The sequence below is a fragment of the Solea solea genome, chromosome 2 (assembly GCF_958295425.1).
Source record: "Solea solea chromosome 2, fSolSol10.1, whole genome shotgun sequence".
NCBI classification, from domain to species: Eukaryota; Metazoa; Chordata; class Actinopteri; order Pleuronectiformes; family Soleidae; genus Solea; species Solea solea.
This window is the reverse complement of record NC_081135.1, coordinates 37,893,664-37,909,344: the sequence shown is the minus strand read 5'-3', so window position 1 is coordinate 37,909,344 and position 15,681 is coordinate 37,893,664. Positions and strand designations below refer to the sequence as shown.

Below are 15,681 nucleotides of genomic sequence, written 5' to 3'. Positions count from 1 at the left end.
ACTTGTTCTTTGCACCACGGTTCTTGGTTTGTAGGCGGGCCTTAGGAAGCTGTGTGTGTGTGTGTGTGTGTGTGTGTGTGTGTGTGGGCAGAGGTTCAGGTTGGGGGGGACCTGGTCTGTCTTGGACACAAAGCGAGGTCTCGTCTGTGCTTTTTCAAAGTCTGTTGTGTTCTCCCACGTTTTTTTGAATCCTCTAGTGTTGCTTCTAGTTCAGCACAGAGCTCTTTCTCTGCAACAGTGCATTTATATTCCACACAGGCCTCACTTACAATTGGTATTGAGTCCTGAGTTGTATAGAAAGGCGAGCGAGGGCCAGCTTCATACACGCCGTGGCAGAGTGAGCTTCACCTCTTCTCTCCTGCTTTATTTTCCTGGGTGTTTTTTCGGGGTGAGAATGGCTGCTGCAGAGCGTGATTGATGCGGTGAATGAATGAACGGGGGGATCGGGGGGCTCACGGGGGGGTTCTTTTTTATTATTTATCCCGAGCAGTGAAAGGAGGTAGAGGGGAGCAGGCCTGCCAAACCAGAAACCTCCCAGTCTTTTACCGCGGGTGCCAGTTCTCTCTCTGTCGAGGCCTCCTGCTGCATCTCAATGAAATCAGACAAAAGTAGTCAAGAGGGAGCTGTGAAACCAAGAACTGTGAAAGAAATGTTAGCTTGTCACTGTTACACTCTCACAAACGTACGTATAACCAAATTATATCAGCAGAAGACAAAAAAGTTGGGATTATGGTCTGTATTTATAGAGCTTTTCTCTTGCTATGTTGTTTGTGTTTGCAAAATACAGCGGAGAGTGTTGTTATCGACTGCTATTGCTAACAGCGGCTAGCTAGTTTGTTTTTACTCCCAACTTTTGATGGAAGTGGAGTTTTAGTGCCCCTAGTGGTTCCAGCTGGTATTGTTGTTAAAAACACAGCAGTAGTAAGAAGGCAAAGATGGGTAATTGCTTTGTCTCAGAAACAAACTAAAATGGCTTTACCTCACGTTTTTTGGTAAGAAACAAGTGTTTTAGAAGCAGTGAATGAATGAATTTTGCCTCTAATTCAACTTTTTTTTCCCCAAACAAACAGAAGCATTTGATTTAGATTTTGTGTTATTTTGTCCTCCGGGTTAATTCAATCAAACAGTTGCAGTCATAAGAATTCTATCATCTGAGATGATTTCTGAGATAACACTGATGGTTTTTGTTGTTGTTTTTGTTGGTCCCACCTCTTACTCTGCCTTCTCTCTCTCTCTGTGTGTGTGTGAGTGTGTGTAGAGGTATTTTGTCAATGACTTTAATGTCCTCGTCCTCGTCCCCTCCCCCCTGTCCACAGTGGGACATGTGGTCGTGTGGACTGGTGACTCACATTTACTGTAAATTTAATTAATTTGTTAACTCGTTTCCGGCGCTGAACTCAAGCTGTAGTTGTAGAATAACACATTGCGTCTCTTGTGTTCTCACTTTACTATTGTTTATATACATACATACATATTTGAGGTTGAGGGTTTATTTTTTGTGATAGTTATTTGATTATTTGTAGATTTCCAATCAAATCCAATCAATCTTTATTTGTAAAGCTCTTTAAAACAATCGCATTGAACCAAGAGTGCAGTAGAGATGACAGAATAATAAATAAAATGCATACAAAGTCACACAAGGCAACAAAACACCTCTAAAAGTATGACTTAAATAAATGAAAAGTGTTTGTAGAACAACACGAGGGTTCTTATTGATGTTATTCTTTTTATTGTGTTTTTACTGATTTTTTTGTTAAAACAAACCAACATTTTTACCCTGTCAGTATTTTATATATTTTACTTTGTGATTCCATATCTGTGAAAGGTGCTATTTAAATAAAATGTACTTTCTTACTGACCATAAAAAGTATATTTGGATAAAGGCATTTATGAGGATTAACCTCTTGGGATTAATCATCTGGTTTCTGGCATAATCGCTGTGTTATTTTGTGAGAAAATCACAAACAAAGAAATCAATGAAGGTGCACAATATTTACACGTTTTTACATTCTTTTACCGTCTCATCTTGACTTTATTTTGTAAGGCACTTTGTAACCATGTTGTAACTGAAGCGGTTATTATTATTTTGCACGTTAAAGAAAGCAAGAAGCTAATTATTCAGAGCCAATATACAAGCTAATACTATTACAAACACTGTCAAAGTAATGTGAAATCTTCAGAAACCTCGTAATTATTCTCCATGTTGTAAAACCTCAGAGTTGACAGCGACGCATTCCTGTGACTCAGTAAAAAAAAGAGAAAAACTGCAGAAAAAACAGCAGCAGCAGAAGTTTCCTCCTCTGTCAGGGGAGTTGACTGGGTGTAGGTTCTTATGTCACATCCCATCATTTTGTTTATTTCAGCAGGAAAAAGCCACATCAGCGTCTCTTGGGGTCAAATGAGTTCACTTATATTCATGGAAAAAAAGTCCTGTGTATCAATATTATATCTATATATATATATATATATATATATATATATATATATACATATAAGTATCTGTGATGACGTTTTCCTGGTTTTAAAGGCTGCTGCGTTTGATAATCAACGTATTTATTACATAAAAGTATGTGAAGCCTGTGGAATTACCCGGATTTCTGCATAAACTGGTCATAAAAAATGTGATCTGATCTTCATCTAAGTCACAAGAATAGACAAGACAAACACAGCCGTGTTAAACAAAAAAATGGTATGTTTTCATGTTTTTATTGATTATTTCTGTAAATATGTGATAATTTCACAGTGCGTGGGGGGAAAAATAATCTGAACCTTTGAATTTCAAGCCAAATTGTTTGTGTAACAGCTGAATTTGACCGTATTTATAGTCGGTGTCATTGTTTCTAACACCTTCATTTAAAGAAATAAAGCAGGTGTTATCCAAAATAAAAAGGTAATAATAAGTGTATATTCTAAGGTCATGTAATATGATCATAAACAGATAAACAGATTATATTATATTTTACAGTGTATTTACAGTGTGCAGCTTTATAGCCACATATATCTCCTAAACTCAACATATACACAGATTATTTATTATTTAAGACGTCTCACTCAAAGACTTGTACCTTTTTTTTTATTGTGTTTCCCTGCGCAGGTGTCGTTTAACGTGAGCGTGGAGGCGAGGAGCTGCCCGCCGCGCGGCTCCGACCACAGCTTCACCATCAAACCCGTGGGCTTCAAAGATCGCCTGGAGGTGACGGTGGATTATCAGTGCGACTGCGGCTGCAGTCAGACGGCGCAGAGCAACAGCAGCATCTGCAGCTCCATCGGTACGTCTCTGCACATGTGGATTAAGACCGGGGGGGTTCTCAAACACTGGGTTGGGGACCCACAGATGGGTCGCGGGGAATATTTTTTGGGTCCCCCTAAAAGTTTTTTGCAGAATTTTCTGAATGTTTTCAGTCAAGATTTGTGTATATTAAGTTTTGATTCATTTACTAAAGTTTTGTGTGAATTTTGTGTTTTTTCCAGCTTCTTAAATATGAATATTTTATATAGAATATATATATTTTTTTGATTCATATAACAAAACAAATCATTAAAACTGGTTCATTTAGGTTTGGAGACGAAACAAGACATTTAAGAACATCATTATTTCCTAGTTTGGGGAAAAATTATCAACATTTTAAAAATAAAATCGGAAATGTTTTGGACCCAATTAATCGATAAATTGAGAAAATTAACAAGAGATGCCAATACCACGGATACCAATTCAAAATGATGCACTTTTTTGCTCTTGTTATGATTTATGTTGTGATTTGTGATTATATTTCATGATAATTTGCCATCTTTTAAAAAATGGGTCCCCATATGGAAAGTTTGGAAACCCTGGATAAGACCAGTCATTGCAGCAGATTTTATTTGTGTCACTAGATACATTTTTTGAATATTTTCCAGCCTTTAAAGCTGTAAAAAGCTGTTGTTCTGTTTTATTTACCCTCAAATAAACCCAGAAAAATGAGCTGTTTGATTCGATTAACTTATTAGATTTGAGTAATTATATTTGCTGCTCAGTTATTTTGCAGTAGTTTCTCATTTTCCTGCCCTTTTCCTCCCTCTCAACCATATTTTTGTTTTTTAAAAAAGAAATAGTATAAAGCAGTAATGAGTGGCCTTGTGAATCACAGGACTGAAAGCTGCTCCCACTTCACTTCCTCTGAGCTCAAACACTCAGTTTGACTTTAATAACGCAGCAAAAACTCCTTCTTTTCACTGCTGTGTGACCTGATTATGGACAGGCTCTCACTTGTGGGTAAATCTCTGTCGAGATAATGATAGTTATACAGCCCGAAATTACATGTTACTGGAGATGCTAAGATGGATATTAAACATTTCAGTAGCCGTTGTTTTTTTATTTCACGTTTTCTTTGGCAGGAAACTCGCGTGAACTCTTATTTATGCACATTTTTTGGGCTCTTTTTCAGAAATGTAAAACACTCTTAAGTCACTGGAAACATTTCAGATTCACATTCAGGATTTCACATTTGAATTTGAGTAATCCTTCAGGCTAAATTAAAGGGATAGTTCAGAGTGTAGCTGTATGAGGAGACTGTAAAACAGTATTTTAGCCACTTAACAAAAGACTCACTTCATAAAATCTGCACTTGCTTAAGTCTATGATATCTTAATGATGTGTTTGTGGCTTTATTTTGCTGTTAGACAGACTTTTCCAGTAGGAAACTGAACTTTTGTGTCACTTTTTAAACCACTTGCCCTCCTGCACCAAACCCCATAGAGAAAATCAACAATTTTAACATAGCAGCACAGTGGAGTTGTTAATCCACTGTTGCCTCCATAAGTAAGTTCTAATGTGTTCATTTGTGACTTTCGGCTTTCGTAGTCTTTATTTGGATTAATTTAAATGTGATCAACTTGCCAAAGGAGGAGCTAAAAATGCCGATTTTCACAATGGAGTTTGGTGTGGAAGAAAAAACCCTGACCTTTTACTTGGACCTTTTACTTTAACATGCTCAGAAACTGTATAAACATCGATTTAACCCTGTTCTTTTTCAGGAACGTATAACTGCGGGACCTGCCTCTGTGAGCCGGGTTACCTGGGCGCCCACTGTGAGTGTCAGGAGGGCGAGGCCAGCAGCATGTACTTCAGCGCCTGCCGCGAGGCCGAGGGCAAGCAGATCTGCAGCGGCCGCGGCGAGTGCAGCTGCAACCAGTGCCTGTGCTACGAGTCGGAGTTCGGAAAGATTTACGGCAGCTACTGCGAGTGCGACAACTTCTCGTGCGCCCGTCACAAAGGAGTCCTCTGCTCTGGTAAGAACGATCGTCCACGCAGTTTTCAGTTCCTCTGCTGTGATCACATTAAAGCTGCAGTTTGGAACTTTAAAATACAAACAAATGTGTCAGCCCAAAACGTACAGTAGCTTCTGCTGTTGCTGCAAAAATGCGGCTCCAAATTTCTCTGACTCTGTTCATTGAAAGCTACGTACTATAGCTTTATTCAAATCCCGGGCTTGTTTTGGAGGTTTCTGTTTGAACCACAGCTTTGAACTACACAGGAATTCAAATCCACAGTAAAGCCTTTAGAATCTGCTGCTCTTTGTGCTGTTGAATCCACGCTGATGGCGTGGAGTCACGTCTCATACCTGCTCTGGGTGTGTCTCTGTGTCTGTGGGTGTGTCTCTGTGTCTGTGGACACCTGCTGAAAACCACCACAAACCAAACCTGGCTTTTGTTTTGTTAAAGCGAGCTGAAAGACTGTCCTCCTGCAGGTTCACAGAAGCTCTAAAGGCGCAGCTGCCAAAGTAGTTGTTCAGATGTTGGGCTCGTGTTCAGCTCCGTGTCTCTGCCTTCCAGGGGCTTGTTGTAGTGACGGAGGATCTGGTAAAATATCAAACCTGGAACGCTGCAGGTTCTTACTTATCCTCACACTGATGATCAGTGTAATATCATCCTGTTACCATTTAATTAACCTTTGTTCCCACCAAGCTCCAAATTTACTTTTAATCAATTAAAAAAATCAAATTTCAGTACCTGAACTTGACGAATACAAACCAGACGAGCTTTAAGTTTATTTAGGTTAAATAAGTCAGAAAACTGGGGCAGGTTGGACAGAATTGTATCTGGGTGTTAGATTACATATAAATAGTATATGTATAATTTGGATATTGGTTTGGAGCAGTGTCTGGTGCGTGTTAAACAAGTCTGATTATTTGTAATCCTATTTGCCTTTCTATGGAGATGGATTTCAATAGTACCATTGAGAAGTTACCAGGTTATTTTAGTTTTTCCACTTTAGGAGGACTGAGAGTTTCCTTCTATATAGTTGATGTTGTGTAACGTCAGTGCTATTGTACTAAAATTAGTTGAAGTTTCGTATTTTTTGACATTGTGAAGATGTTATTACAGATATTACAGTCTACAATATCTAAAGGGTATGTTTAGAGACAGACTTTTCCAACAGGAAACTGAAGTTTATAAACCGCTCTCTCTTCCACACCAAACCCCATAGATAAAATCATGTGAAGGATTTCAAATGCCGAATTCACAAAATAACACATTTAAACTTACTGAAGGAGGCAGCAGTGGATCAACAACTCCTGTTGTCCTGTGATGTAAAATCGCTGATTTTCTCTATGGGCTTTGGTGTGGGAGAGTGACCTGTTTTACAAATTGATACAAAGTTGAGTTTTCCTGTCATAAAACACCGTCTAACATCAAGATTAAGCACCAAACATATTCTTCACATACCGTAGACTTAACAGAGCAGTGGGTAAGGTTTTTTGAGGGAACTACGGTGGCCTTTGCAAACCAGAAAAGATGTAAATACTCTCACAACTTTAAACACATATTTGTTATTTCACAGACAAGTGCCAGTTCTAAATTCAAGGTTCTGGCACTGGTATGGATTCAAATGTGTACTTAACCCAACCCTCTCACCCACACATGAATGTTCTCTGTGGATCATGGAGTCATGTGCTTCTCTCTCTGAGCCGTTCTGCCTCTTTTATTCTGAGGTGTGGTATGAAACGGTCCGGGCTCTCGTGCGTCTGCTCTGCCAAGAGGCCGAAGCCGTCGTGTTCCCAGAACACCGAGTCCAACACTCTGCCTCCTGGCTGACAGACAGGAGGAGCGAGGGTGAGAGGGTGAGGGTAAACTGGCTCACCCCCAAGCCAACGATTGTTCCCGTGAAACCACAGAGAGTGCTTTGTGACAGTGGGGGGCAGGCTTTGGCGCCATCCCATCAACACAATGGCTGCCTGTATTTATCTGCGGGCCAGTATGAACAGGAGTGTTTGTGGTTCCGTCAGCGCCCGAGGACGAGGACGAAGACGAGGACGAGGACGTCGTACAAACGTTCATTAAATCTTTCCCAGCGTGGAGCCGTAATCAGCGCCTAATGAATCCAAACATCACGCCTCGCCTCACCGTCTGTTCTGTGTTGTTTGACTGTTTGAGGCACGCGTGTCAAACGCGAGGCCCGAGGCCCAAATCCGGCCCACCACACAGTTGTTTTCGGCCCATTATCAGAGATTATATGTTACATCGCGTGCCCAAAGAAATTAAATAAATGTGGACCAGAGGGAGGTCATAAGGGGTTTTTCGCCCTGTCTTTTAGCATTTTTATGCGTCTATTAAATATCATATCATCATCAAGTACAGCAAAGTATTGGAGTAAGTAATCATACATTTTCAACAATATTTACCGCTCCTCTAATACATTTATGTTTTGTGACTTCTGCAGTCGTCCGATGTCGATATTTACCCCCAAAATGGCGGCTGCTGTAAAGTAAGTCCATTGCCTTAAGTGCATGTAAAGTCTTATTTTGTAGGCCGTATCCATGACGTATAAATTCAGCTCCACATATTCACTCGTCTTCCATATTAATGCGACAGTTTATAGTTCCAAAAACTGAGAAGTTTGTAACTTTATACGTCTAATAAACATCATTGGGTACAGCAAAGTGCATGGGACTACTGTTCTACTGGAATACAGCAGAGGAAGTTTAGATAAGACGTTCCTGTATCGCTGATTTCACTGGAAAATCGTCAAATTTCAACAATATTTACCACTCGTTTTCTACATTTATGATGTTTTGTGAGTTCCACTTTGAAACAGTCGCCCAATGTTGATATGTGGTCCCAAAATAGCAGCTGCCGTAACTTGTAAAAGTCTTATTTTCAAGGTCAGATCCAGACCTTTCATATTACTGCGACATTTTCGAGACGTTTTTAAACTTTTGAGTAAAAATGATTGTGTACAACAAATGAAAAACAAATGGAAAAAAAATCATGAATTTAGCCCCAAAATGGCGGCTGCTGTAAAGTAAGTCGCTTGCTTAAAGTAGTGGCAGATGATCTGCTGTGGTGACCCAATAAGAAGAATCCTTGCTGAAACAGATTTAAAGTGCTGTTTAGTAAAGGAAATATCAGCTGCTTGCATTTAATGACGACATCACAGTCAGAGCGTCCTGTGCCCATAGCTCCTCCTCTTTTCGCCTGACCCTCGTCTCCACCTCCAGATCTGCAGCTGATTCTAAATAATGACCTCAGCGCCCAGCGCCAGTCTCCAGCTGCCAGAAATAGCGCTGCTCTATTTTCCAGACTTTTTTTTTTTTTTTTTTTTACCACATAAACATAGTAAATAAAAGCGGCTGCCACACACACGCACACACACACACACACAGAGCACGCGTATGCACGTGTGTCTGTCCTTGTAGGGTAAAGTAGAACATGTGTGTTTATCCATGTTCGTGCCTGGAACCGTGTGTTTCGCTGAAGGAGGTCATCGGTCGCCATCGGGCCTTTGAGCTTAAAGGGTCAGAGGTTTTTATGTGAGAGGAAGAGACGACGCCGGTGACGCTGAGACGTACGGCCCCTGAGACGTCACTCAGGAAGACTCTCCAGTCTCCTGATAATGTTTTAAAAGTGTATTTTGATATTTAGGTAACAAAGGTCTCCGTTGTTTGTTACAACGCCACCTACTGTTTCATTGCTCCTTGAATTTGAGGGAATTAGTCCAGGTTCAGGTGTGGATAAAAAGACTGAACACAGCCACCTGAGCAGCACCTGACGCTCGCTCTTCAAAAACAAACAGCCACGTGTCTCCTTTCCTGCGACGTCTGCTCGTTCAGACCTGACTGAACTCCCTGACTGCAGATACAAGGCCGCACACGCCCTGACACTGAGGAGTTTCTCTGCTGTTAAACTTGACCTGAAGTCCACAAGTCTTAATACCAGTCTGTGTATAAAGTACTTTACACAGATAGTTTTAAAGTACAAGTATGTGAGCAGAAAATGACTTTGGTGGAAGTTGAAGTCACTTTGAAGTAAAAGTCTTAAAGTAAAAAATATTTACTGTACTTATATAAAATGTACTTAAGTTTTAGAAGGGTTAGGATTGAGCCATGGTGGATCAGTGGTAGGGCGAGTTGTCTTTGAACTGGAAGGTTGTGGGTTCTATTCCTGGCTCTGCTAAGTCTACATGTGTCCTTGAGCAAAGACACTTAAACCCATGTTGCAGCGTGTGAATGGGTGAAAACTGCAGTGTAAAGCAGCTCTAGCAGACTAGAAAAGCGCTATATACTGTAAATACAGACCATAATACCAACTCTTATGTTTGCCAAACTTTGTTGTATTTTTTTAACGCTAGCGTGGCTAACGCAGTGACACTAAAGTGAATAATGATGTTTTAATTATTCTTTGTTTGTCGCCGCTCTCTATGGAGCGTCAGCAGATGCTGACTCTGCAAATGTCAGTGTTTAGCAAACAGCTGTTTGCCTCACAGTTGTGACACAGGTCACAGAGGTGATCATTGTGTCTCTTCTTGTTGTTGTTGTTGTTGTTGTTGTAGTTGTTGTTATTGTTTTACCAGCTTTTGTTTTCTGCTCGCAGTGACTAACGTAACCAGCGTTTTCACGGCTGATAATGACTGTTGTCTGTCAAGCGCGAGCTGCTGATGCCTGTTATCTTTAGTTTCAGGGAGGTTTGTGTGTCTGTGTCTGTCTTCACACCGCTCATTCTTAAAGGTGACGCGAGGATCAGCTGTTTGTCGTGTACGAGTCTTTGTATGAGTCCATGTTTAACCGTCCCCTCAGCTCTCAGAGCACTGCTTGTCTCGGCCTGTGGACTTTTTTTTTTTTTACACATTTTTTAGCTGCTTTACCTCAAAAGAAACACACACTCATACACCTACACTGTAAAAACTGCCCCGGTAGAAATAAGCCTCATACATCTTACATCTGCCAATTATGTGAGCACATTTTGCTTAAAACTAGCTTGTTAATCTGCAGCCACTTTCAGATTATAATGTTCCTTAAAACCAGACAAAACTGGTCAAACTTTAATAAAGACGAGCTCATCATCAGCAAAGAAATTCAGTCACGTCAGAAACGTTTGCTTGATGAAGCTCGACACAAGTCATCTTTGCCTTGATGGCAGTAAAAAATAATATGTATTTTTTTTAACAGTGGTTTTTAACATCCTAACTTTAAAAAAAAAAGCATTTTGGGTAATGTAAGTATTGGGTAACATGTTTTTGAATCATTGCGAAAAACATTGAGAAAAACTTTACGTGGTTTTGTAACATTTCAACATATTTTTTTGCTAACGTGATTTTTTCCTTTATAATATAACAAATTATTTGGTGACGGTGAAGTAATTTCTTGTCAGCAAATGTTTGTGTTGCATTTTTTTTCTAATGATGGTAGCATGTTTTTTTTCAACATAAAAAATACAACAAAAATATTCTTTGTAGCATTGCAACTTTAAAATAATAAATATTGATAAATTCTAAATGTTTTTTCTTTCAGCAGTAACATTTTAACAAGACTCGAGTCATTTTATCCTGAATGAGAGTAACATTACAACATTTATCTGGTAAAATGTCTCATATATTTGTACAGTTAGAGTGAATTTTACTCCTTATTTAAACTTAATTCACACCAGGAGTAGTTGAAAGTAAGCTTTCATATTTTATTAAAACAGAGGTATTTTTCTTAAAGTGAAGATTATTTTGTGCAAAAGCGCAATATTTGCTAGTCAAGATTCTCTTTTAGGCAAACAAAAATAAATGTTGCTGATTTTACTGTCTTGAAATCAGTTTTTTACAGTGTGTATGCACAAGGACAGAGAGTTAGATTTATTTAGTGAAAACTGAAGCTTTTTAAACAACCAAAGCTCCTGAAAGACATAGTTTGTAGGAGATTAGATTACATAATCCTGCATTGTTGAAACAAACACGTATCACGTTACATGATAACATGATCTTTTTGTCGCGTCGGGACACGAACACCACAGATGGTTTTCATTAGCGTCCGTGTGATAAGTTTAGAGATGTGATGTAAGTTGAGCAGCAGAGCTCTGGACGCCGTCAGTGCCAAACAGAAAAACTATCAGCTCTTTGTGTTTAGGAAGAGTTTTGGCCACATTTTCCACCTCCTTGTCTGAGTCTGCATGTTTGACTGAGTCTGTGGAGAGAAAAGATGTTTTGTTTTGTCTCCGTTTTATCTCAGAACACTGTGTAATCTCACTTTCAGCCTTGGATGAGGATTAAACCTGATTCAGCACTTTTGAATAACCACTTTATTAGGTACACAGCAGCTGTCGTGGTGTTTTCTGCTGCTGTAGATGTTTGAAAATGATGATCTTCATACTTTAGGTTCCTCTCATCTTGATCCAGTCTGGTCATTCTCCTCTGACCTCTGGCTTCAACAAGGCATTTTCACCCAGATAACTGCTCCTCTCTGGAGATTCTCTCTCTCCTTTTTGGTATCATTTTCTCTAAACACTAGAAATGGTGGAAATCCCAGTAGTTTCTGCTCTGTTTGGACGTCAGCAGCACGTCTTCTCCGTGTCTACATGTTCTACAGTTTTTGTCCACAAACCAAAAGTGATTCAGTTTCAATGATTTCTTTGTTACATGGAGCAAAGAAACAAGATAATATTAACATTTCAGAAGCTGAAAATTCAAAAAAGCACTCCTAGATATTTGCTGTTGTTCAACAGGCAGTTGAACAGGTGTACCTAATAAAGTGGTCACTAAATGTGACTAGATTTGATGAGAAATGATGAGTTAAATGGAGGAAAATTATTTTTTAACTTCTACAACAGAGATACCAACAGTATTTTTGGTATTTTCAGACGTTTAGAGGAAAAGTGTTTATAATTAGTTATCAATACATACTGTATACAGATGGGAGTATAAATCAGGATTTACATCATAAACAAGAGAAAATGTCTTCTCTTCTCATCTTAAAGGAGTTTCTTTGCTTTGTTTTGTTGTCTTTGTTAATTTTTGCCTCCTCAGCAGTTTTTCCTCCTTGCTCATGTTGCCTCCTCTTCCTCCTCCTGTCGTTTTTTATGGTATGGTTTCCTCGGCGGCTTGTTTTTGTGGCTCGTCTTCCTGTCATCAGAGCACTGCGTCTGTCTCCATCACTGTTTCTGGCACTTTCTTTCCCACCGGGTGTATTTTTGGGGATTCTGAAATGGGACTCGACCACAAATGGGCAGGATTCAGTTTAGCAGCTAGGTGTGTGTGTGTGTGTGTGTGTGAGACTGGCTGTGAGGACACATTTCGATTCAAAACTAGGACATCTTGTCTTTTCCTCAAAACAAAGTTAAGACAACATGGGAGACTTGGTTAGGATTAGAATTAGGTTCAGGATGCATTAGATTTATAGGGTTTGGCATTTATTTGTGATGGTTGGGGTTAAGATAAGGGCTTTTGGGAGTTGTTATTTCTTAATGACCTTATCTGGCACAAACCCTGACCTTGTGAAGACCAGTAGTCCTCATGGGGACCAAAACCTGGTCCTAAAGAGGCATAACCTCATTTCTGAGGAACTGGTTAAATTCAGGACTAAGATCAGATGAATGGAGGTCAGTGCAGTAGTTATGGTTAGAGTTAGGACAGTAATAGTTATGGTTAGAGTTAGGACAGCAGTAGTTATGGTTAGAGTTAGGACAGTAGTAGTTATGGTTAGAGTTAGGACAGCAGTAGTTATGGTTAGAGTTAGGACAGTAGTAGTTATGGTTAGAGTTAGGACAGCAATAGTTATGGTTAGAGTTAGGACAGTACTAGTTATGGTTAGAGTTAGGACAGTACTGTAGTAGTTAAGGTTATGAATGTCCTCTGAAGTCGTGGAAACCAGACTGTGTGTCTTTTATTGGACGCTAAGTCTTAACAGACATCAGCTCTTCATGTTGACACATTATGGACGTGAATCCACAAACAGCTACTGTTTAAATCCTGTCTGTATGTTTTCCATTTAAACACAGAATAAAGAACACACTTCAGACCAGAACGCTCACATTATCCCTCAGTGCTCTGTGTAATTAAGCTGAGTGTGTTTCCATGTGTGATATTGTTCGTCTGACACAGAGACGTACAGTCATATTCTGTGTTTCCTCTCGGGGTCAGAGCTGGGTCATAAAGTTCTCTGTCATTATGTTTTTCACCTCTTTAAATTTAGTTCAACAACAGCAGCACATACAGTACTGTACGTGAGAGAATTCACTGACATGCTGGAACTGACAGTTTTCCGTTTGTTTTTTGCTCCAATTTAACAAAGAAATCATTAAAACTGAATCATTTAGGTTTGTGGACACAATATGTCATTATTTTGAGGGTTTGGGAACAAAAGATCAATATATTTTTATTATTTTATTGACTAAACAACTAAGGAAACGATTGACAGATTCATGTATTGTGAAAATAATTGTTTGTTGCCAAACAATTACCAAAAAACAAAACAGTAAAAATGCCCAAATTGATGTAAAGCAAGGTCAGTAAACAAACGTTGCTTAACCCCACGTTGCTCCTGACAACTGGGCTGCCAGTGTGTGAATGGGTATGAAAGATTTGTGTGTAGAATATAGCGTGAATGGCAAAACTGGAGTGTAAAGTGCGATATAAACACAGACTATTTAAAGGTCCCTAATATAGATCCTTGTGGTACACCACTGACAATCCATGACCTTTGACAATAGCATATCAACAACAGAATGACCTCCATTTGTGAGCAAATCAAGACATTTTCCAGTGTCGCTTCTAGTGAACCGAACTCAGGAAGTGGACTGCAACGAACAGGCATTGTGGGTAAACACAAGCAAATCACACGTACATGTAGGCCGAATAAGATTTGACGCAGCTCCGAGTTTTTTCTCTTATGTGGCGGAAATTAAAACAACAGATGAGCCAGCAGTTTGTGATTCTTCAGTGTTTAATCACAGTTCTCACACTCGTAATGGAAGTGTGTTGACAGTGTGGGAAACTGAGCGTCCCTGGCTGAGGTTTGTATTTATTTTGATCTGTAAACCGTCTACGTGTTGCTGCACAGCGAAGGAACGCGGCTCCTTCAAGGCTCGACGTTAGAAGCACGGTCGAGACGAGTCAACGTCAGCAAGTCAATGTTCAGAGATTTTTTGTGATTGACGGTTATCTGGCAAGCTGGAAAAACGTGTAACGCACGCTGAATTATTAAAGCTGCTGTCACAATCCTGTTTCTCAGGAACGTCTCTGATTAAAAGCAGCAGCAGCAGCAGCGTATTATTACACTGCAGAGATGGAGACGGGCTTATTTTCTGCCTGGAGACTCTCTGGATTTCAACATCCCATCAGAACAGGGTTAAGTAAACAGGCGGAGAGTTATATGAAGAGGAAATGAGCCGTCGGGGTTATTTTTAGGAGGATATTTGCTGCAACATCTTATGCAAATAATCCCAAGAACTTTTAAAAGGGTACATTATTCACAGAGAGAAAAATAAACCAGAGGTGTGGGATCAACCGGCTGTTGTTTAGAGTCAAATATTTCCTGTCTGCAGTGATGCAGAGTGAACAAAGGAGCGATTCACACGTCCTTCAGTCTCTCTTTCACAGTTTTAAAGGCCAGATGTGTTGCTGTCTGTCTCAGCTGTTGTAGAACATCTGAACATCACGTCAGGCCTCGTGAGGGTGGAATTATTCAGCTGTTGTTACAGAATATTTAATCTTTAAAAATGCTCTGGACTTGACTGAGTTTAACAGCCTCGTAAAGTCTGAAACGGTCTCAGATGAGTCTCATATCAAACCAGGAGCCTCTGAAGGTTCTGACTCTGGAGGAGTCGTCTTCTACAAAAGGCTCAAAGGTCGTGACGCTAAACTCGGTGAACCCTCATTAGTAATGTGGTACGTGATAAGAAGGAAGTCTCTATGCACTTCCTGTGGTCGCGGAGCAGTCATGTATCTCTGTGTGTGTGTGTGTGTGTGTGTGTGTGTGTTTGAACTTGGATTTGTTACCTCTTTAGGATCTTGTCAGGACCAGTAGTCCTCACGGAGACCCAGAACCTGGTCCTAATAAGGCGGAACTTCATTTCTGGGGAACTGGTTAAGTTCAGGACTAAGATTTCAATAGTTATTAGGGTTAGTCCTGTTAGGAAAGTAGTAGCTATGGTAACAGTTAGAGTGAGTCTTCAGGAAATGAATGTGAGTCAATGTAAAGACCTCTGAAGTCATGGAAACTGGACTGTATGTGTCTGAAAGCGCCACTCTCCTCTCTGCTCTCAGCTGAGCCCAGAACCAAGCTTCTCTGAATATTTCAAATACCTGTGGTTCGCTCGGCTTCGCCTGCGTCACATGAACAAATATTTTAACTGTGTCGCTGCAGAGGCTGGAGAAGACGAACAGGAAGCAGTTCCTCCTCCTCTTGCTGCCAATTTCCTGTGGGAAATCCTGCTTGTATGTAACCA

At 40.0% G+C, this 15,681-nt stretch overlaps 1 protein-coding gene across 3 annotated transcripts in view; it reads left to right on the top strand.

Annotated features, from left to right (window-relative positions):
- Positions 1-15,681, top strand: part of itgb5 (integrin, beta 5) — a 40,429-nt gene that overhangs the window by 14,428 nt on the left and 10,320 nt on the right. For all 3 annotated transcript variants that reach the window (XR_009243060.1, XM_058654779.1, XM_058654778.1), the window contains exons 10-11: positions 3,095-3,269; positions 5,014-5,268. Coding sequence is in view for 2 of the 3 variants with exons in the window: in XM_058654779.1 (XP_058510762.1) it covers positions 3,095-3,269; positions 5,014-5,268 (430 nt within the window). In the remaining variant the exon portion in view is untranslated. The remainder of the gene's footprint in view (positions 1-3,094; positions 3,270-5,013; positions 5,269-15,681) is intronic.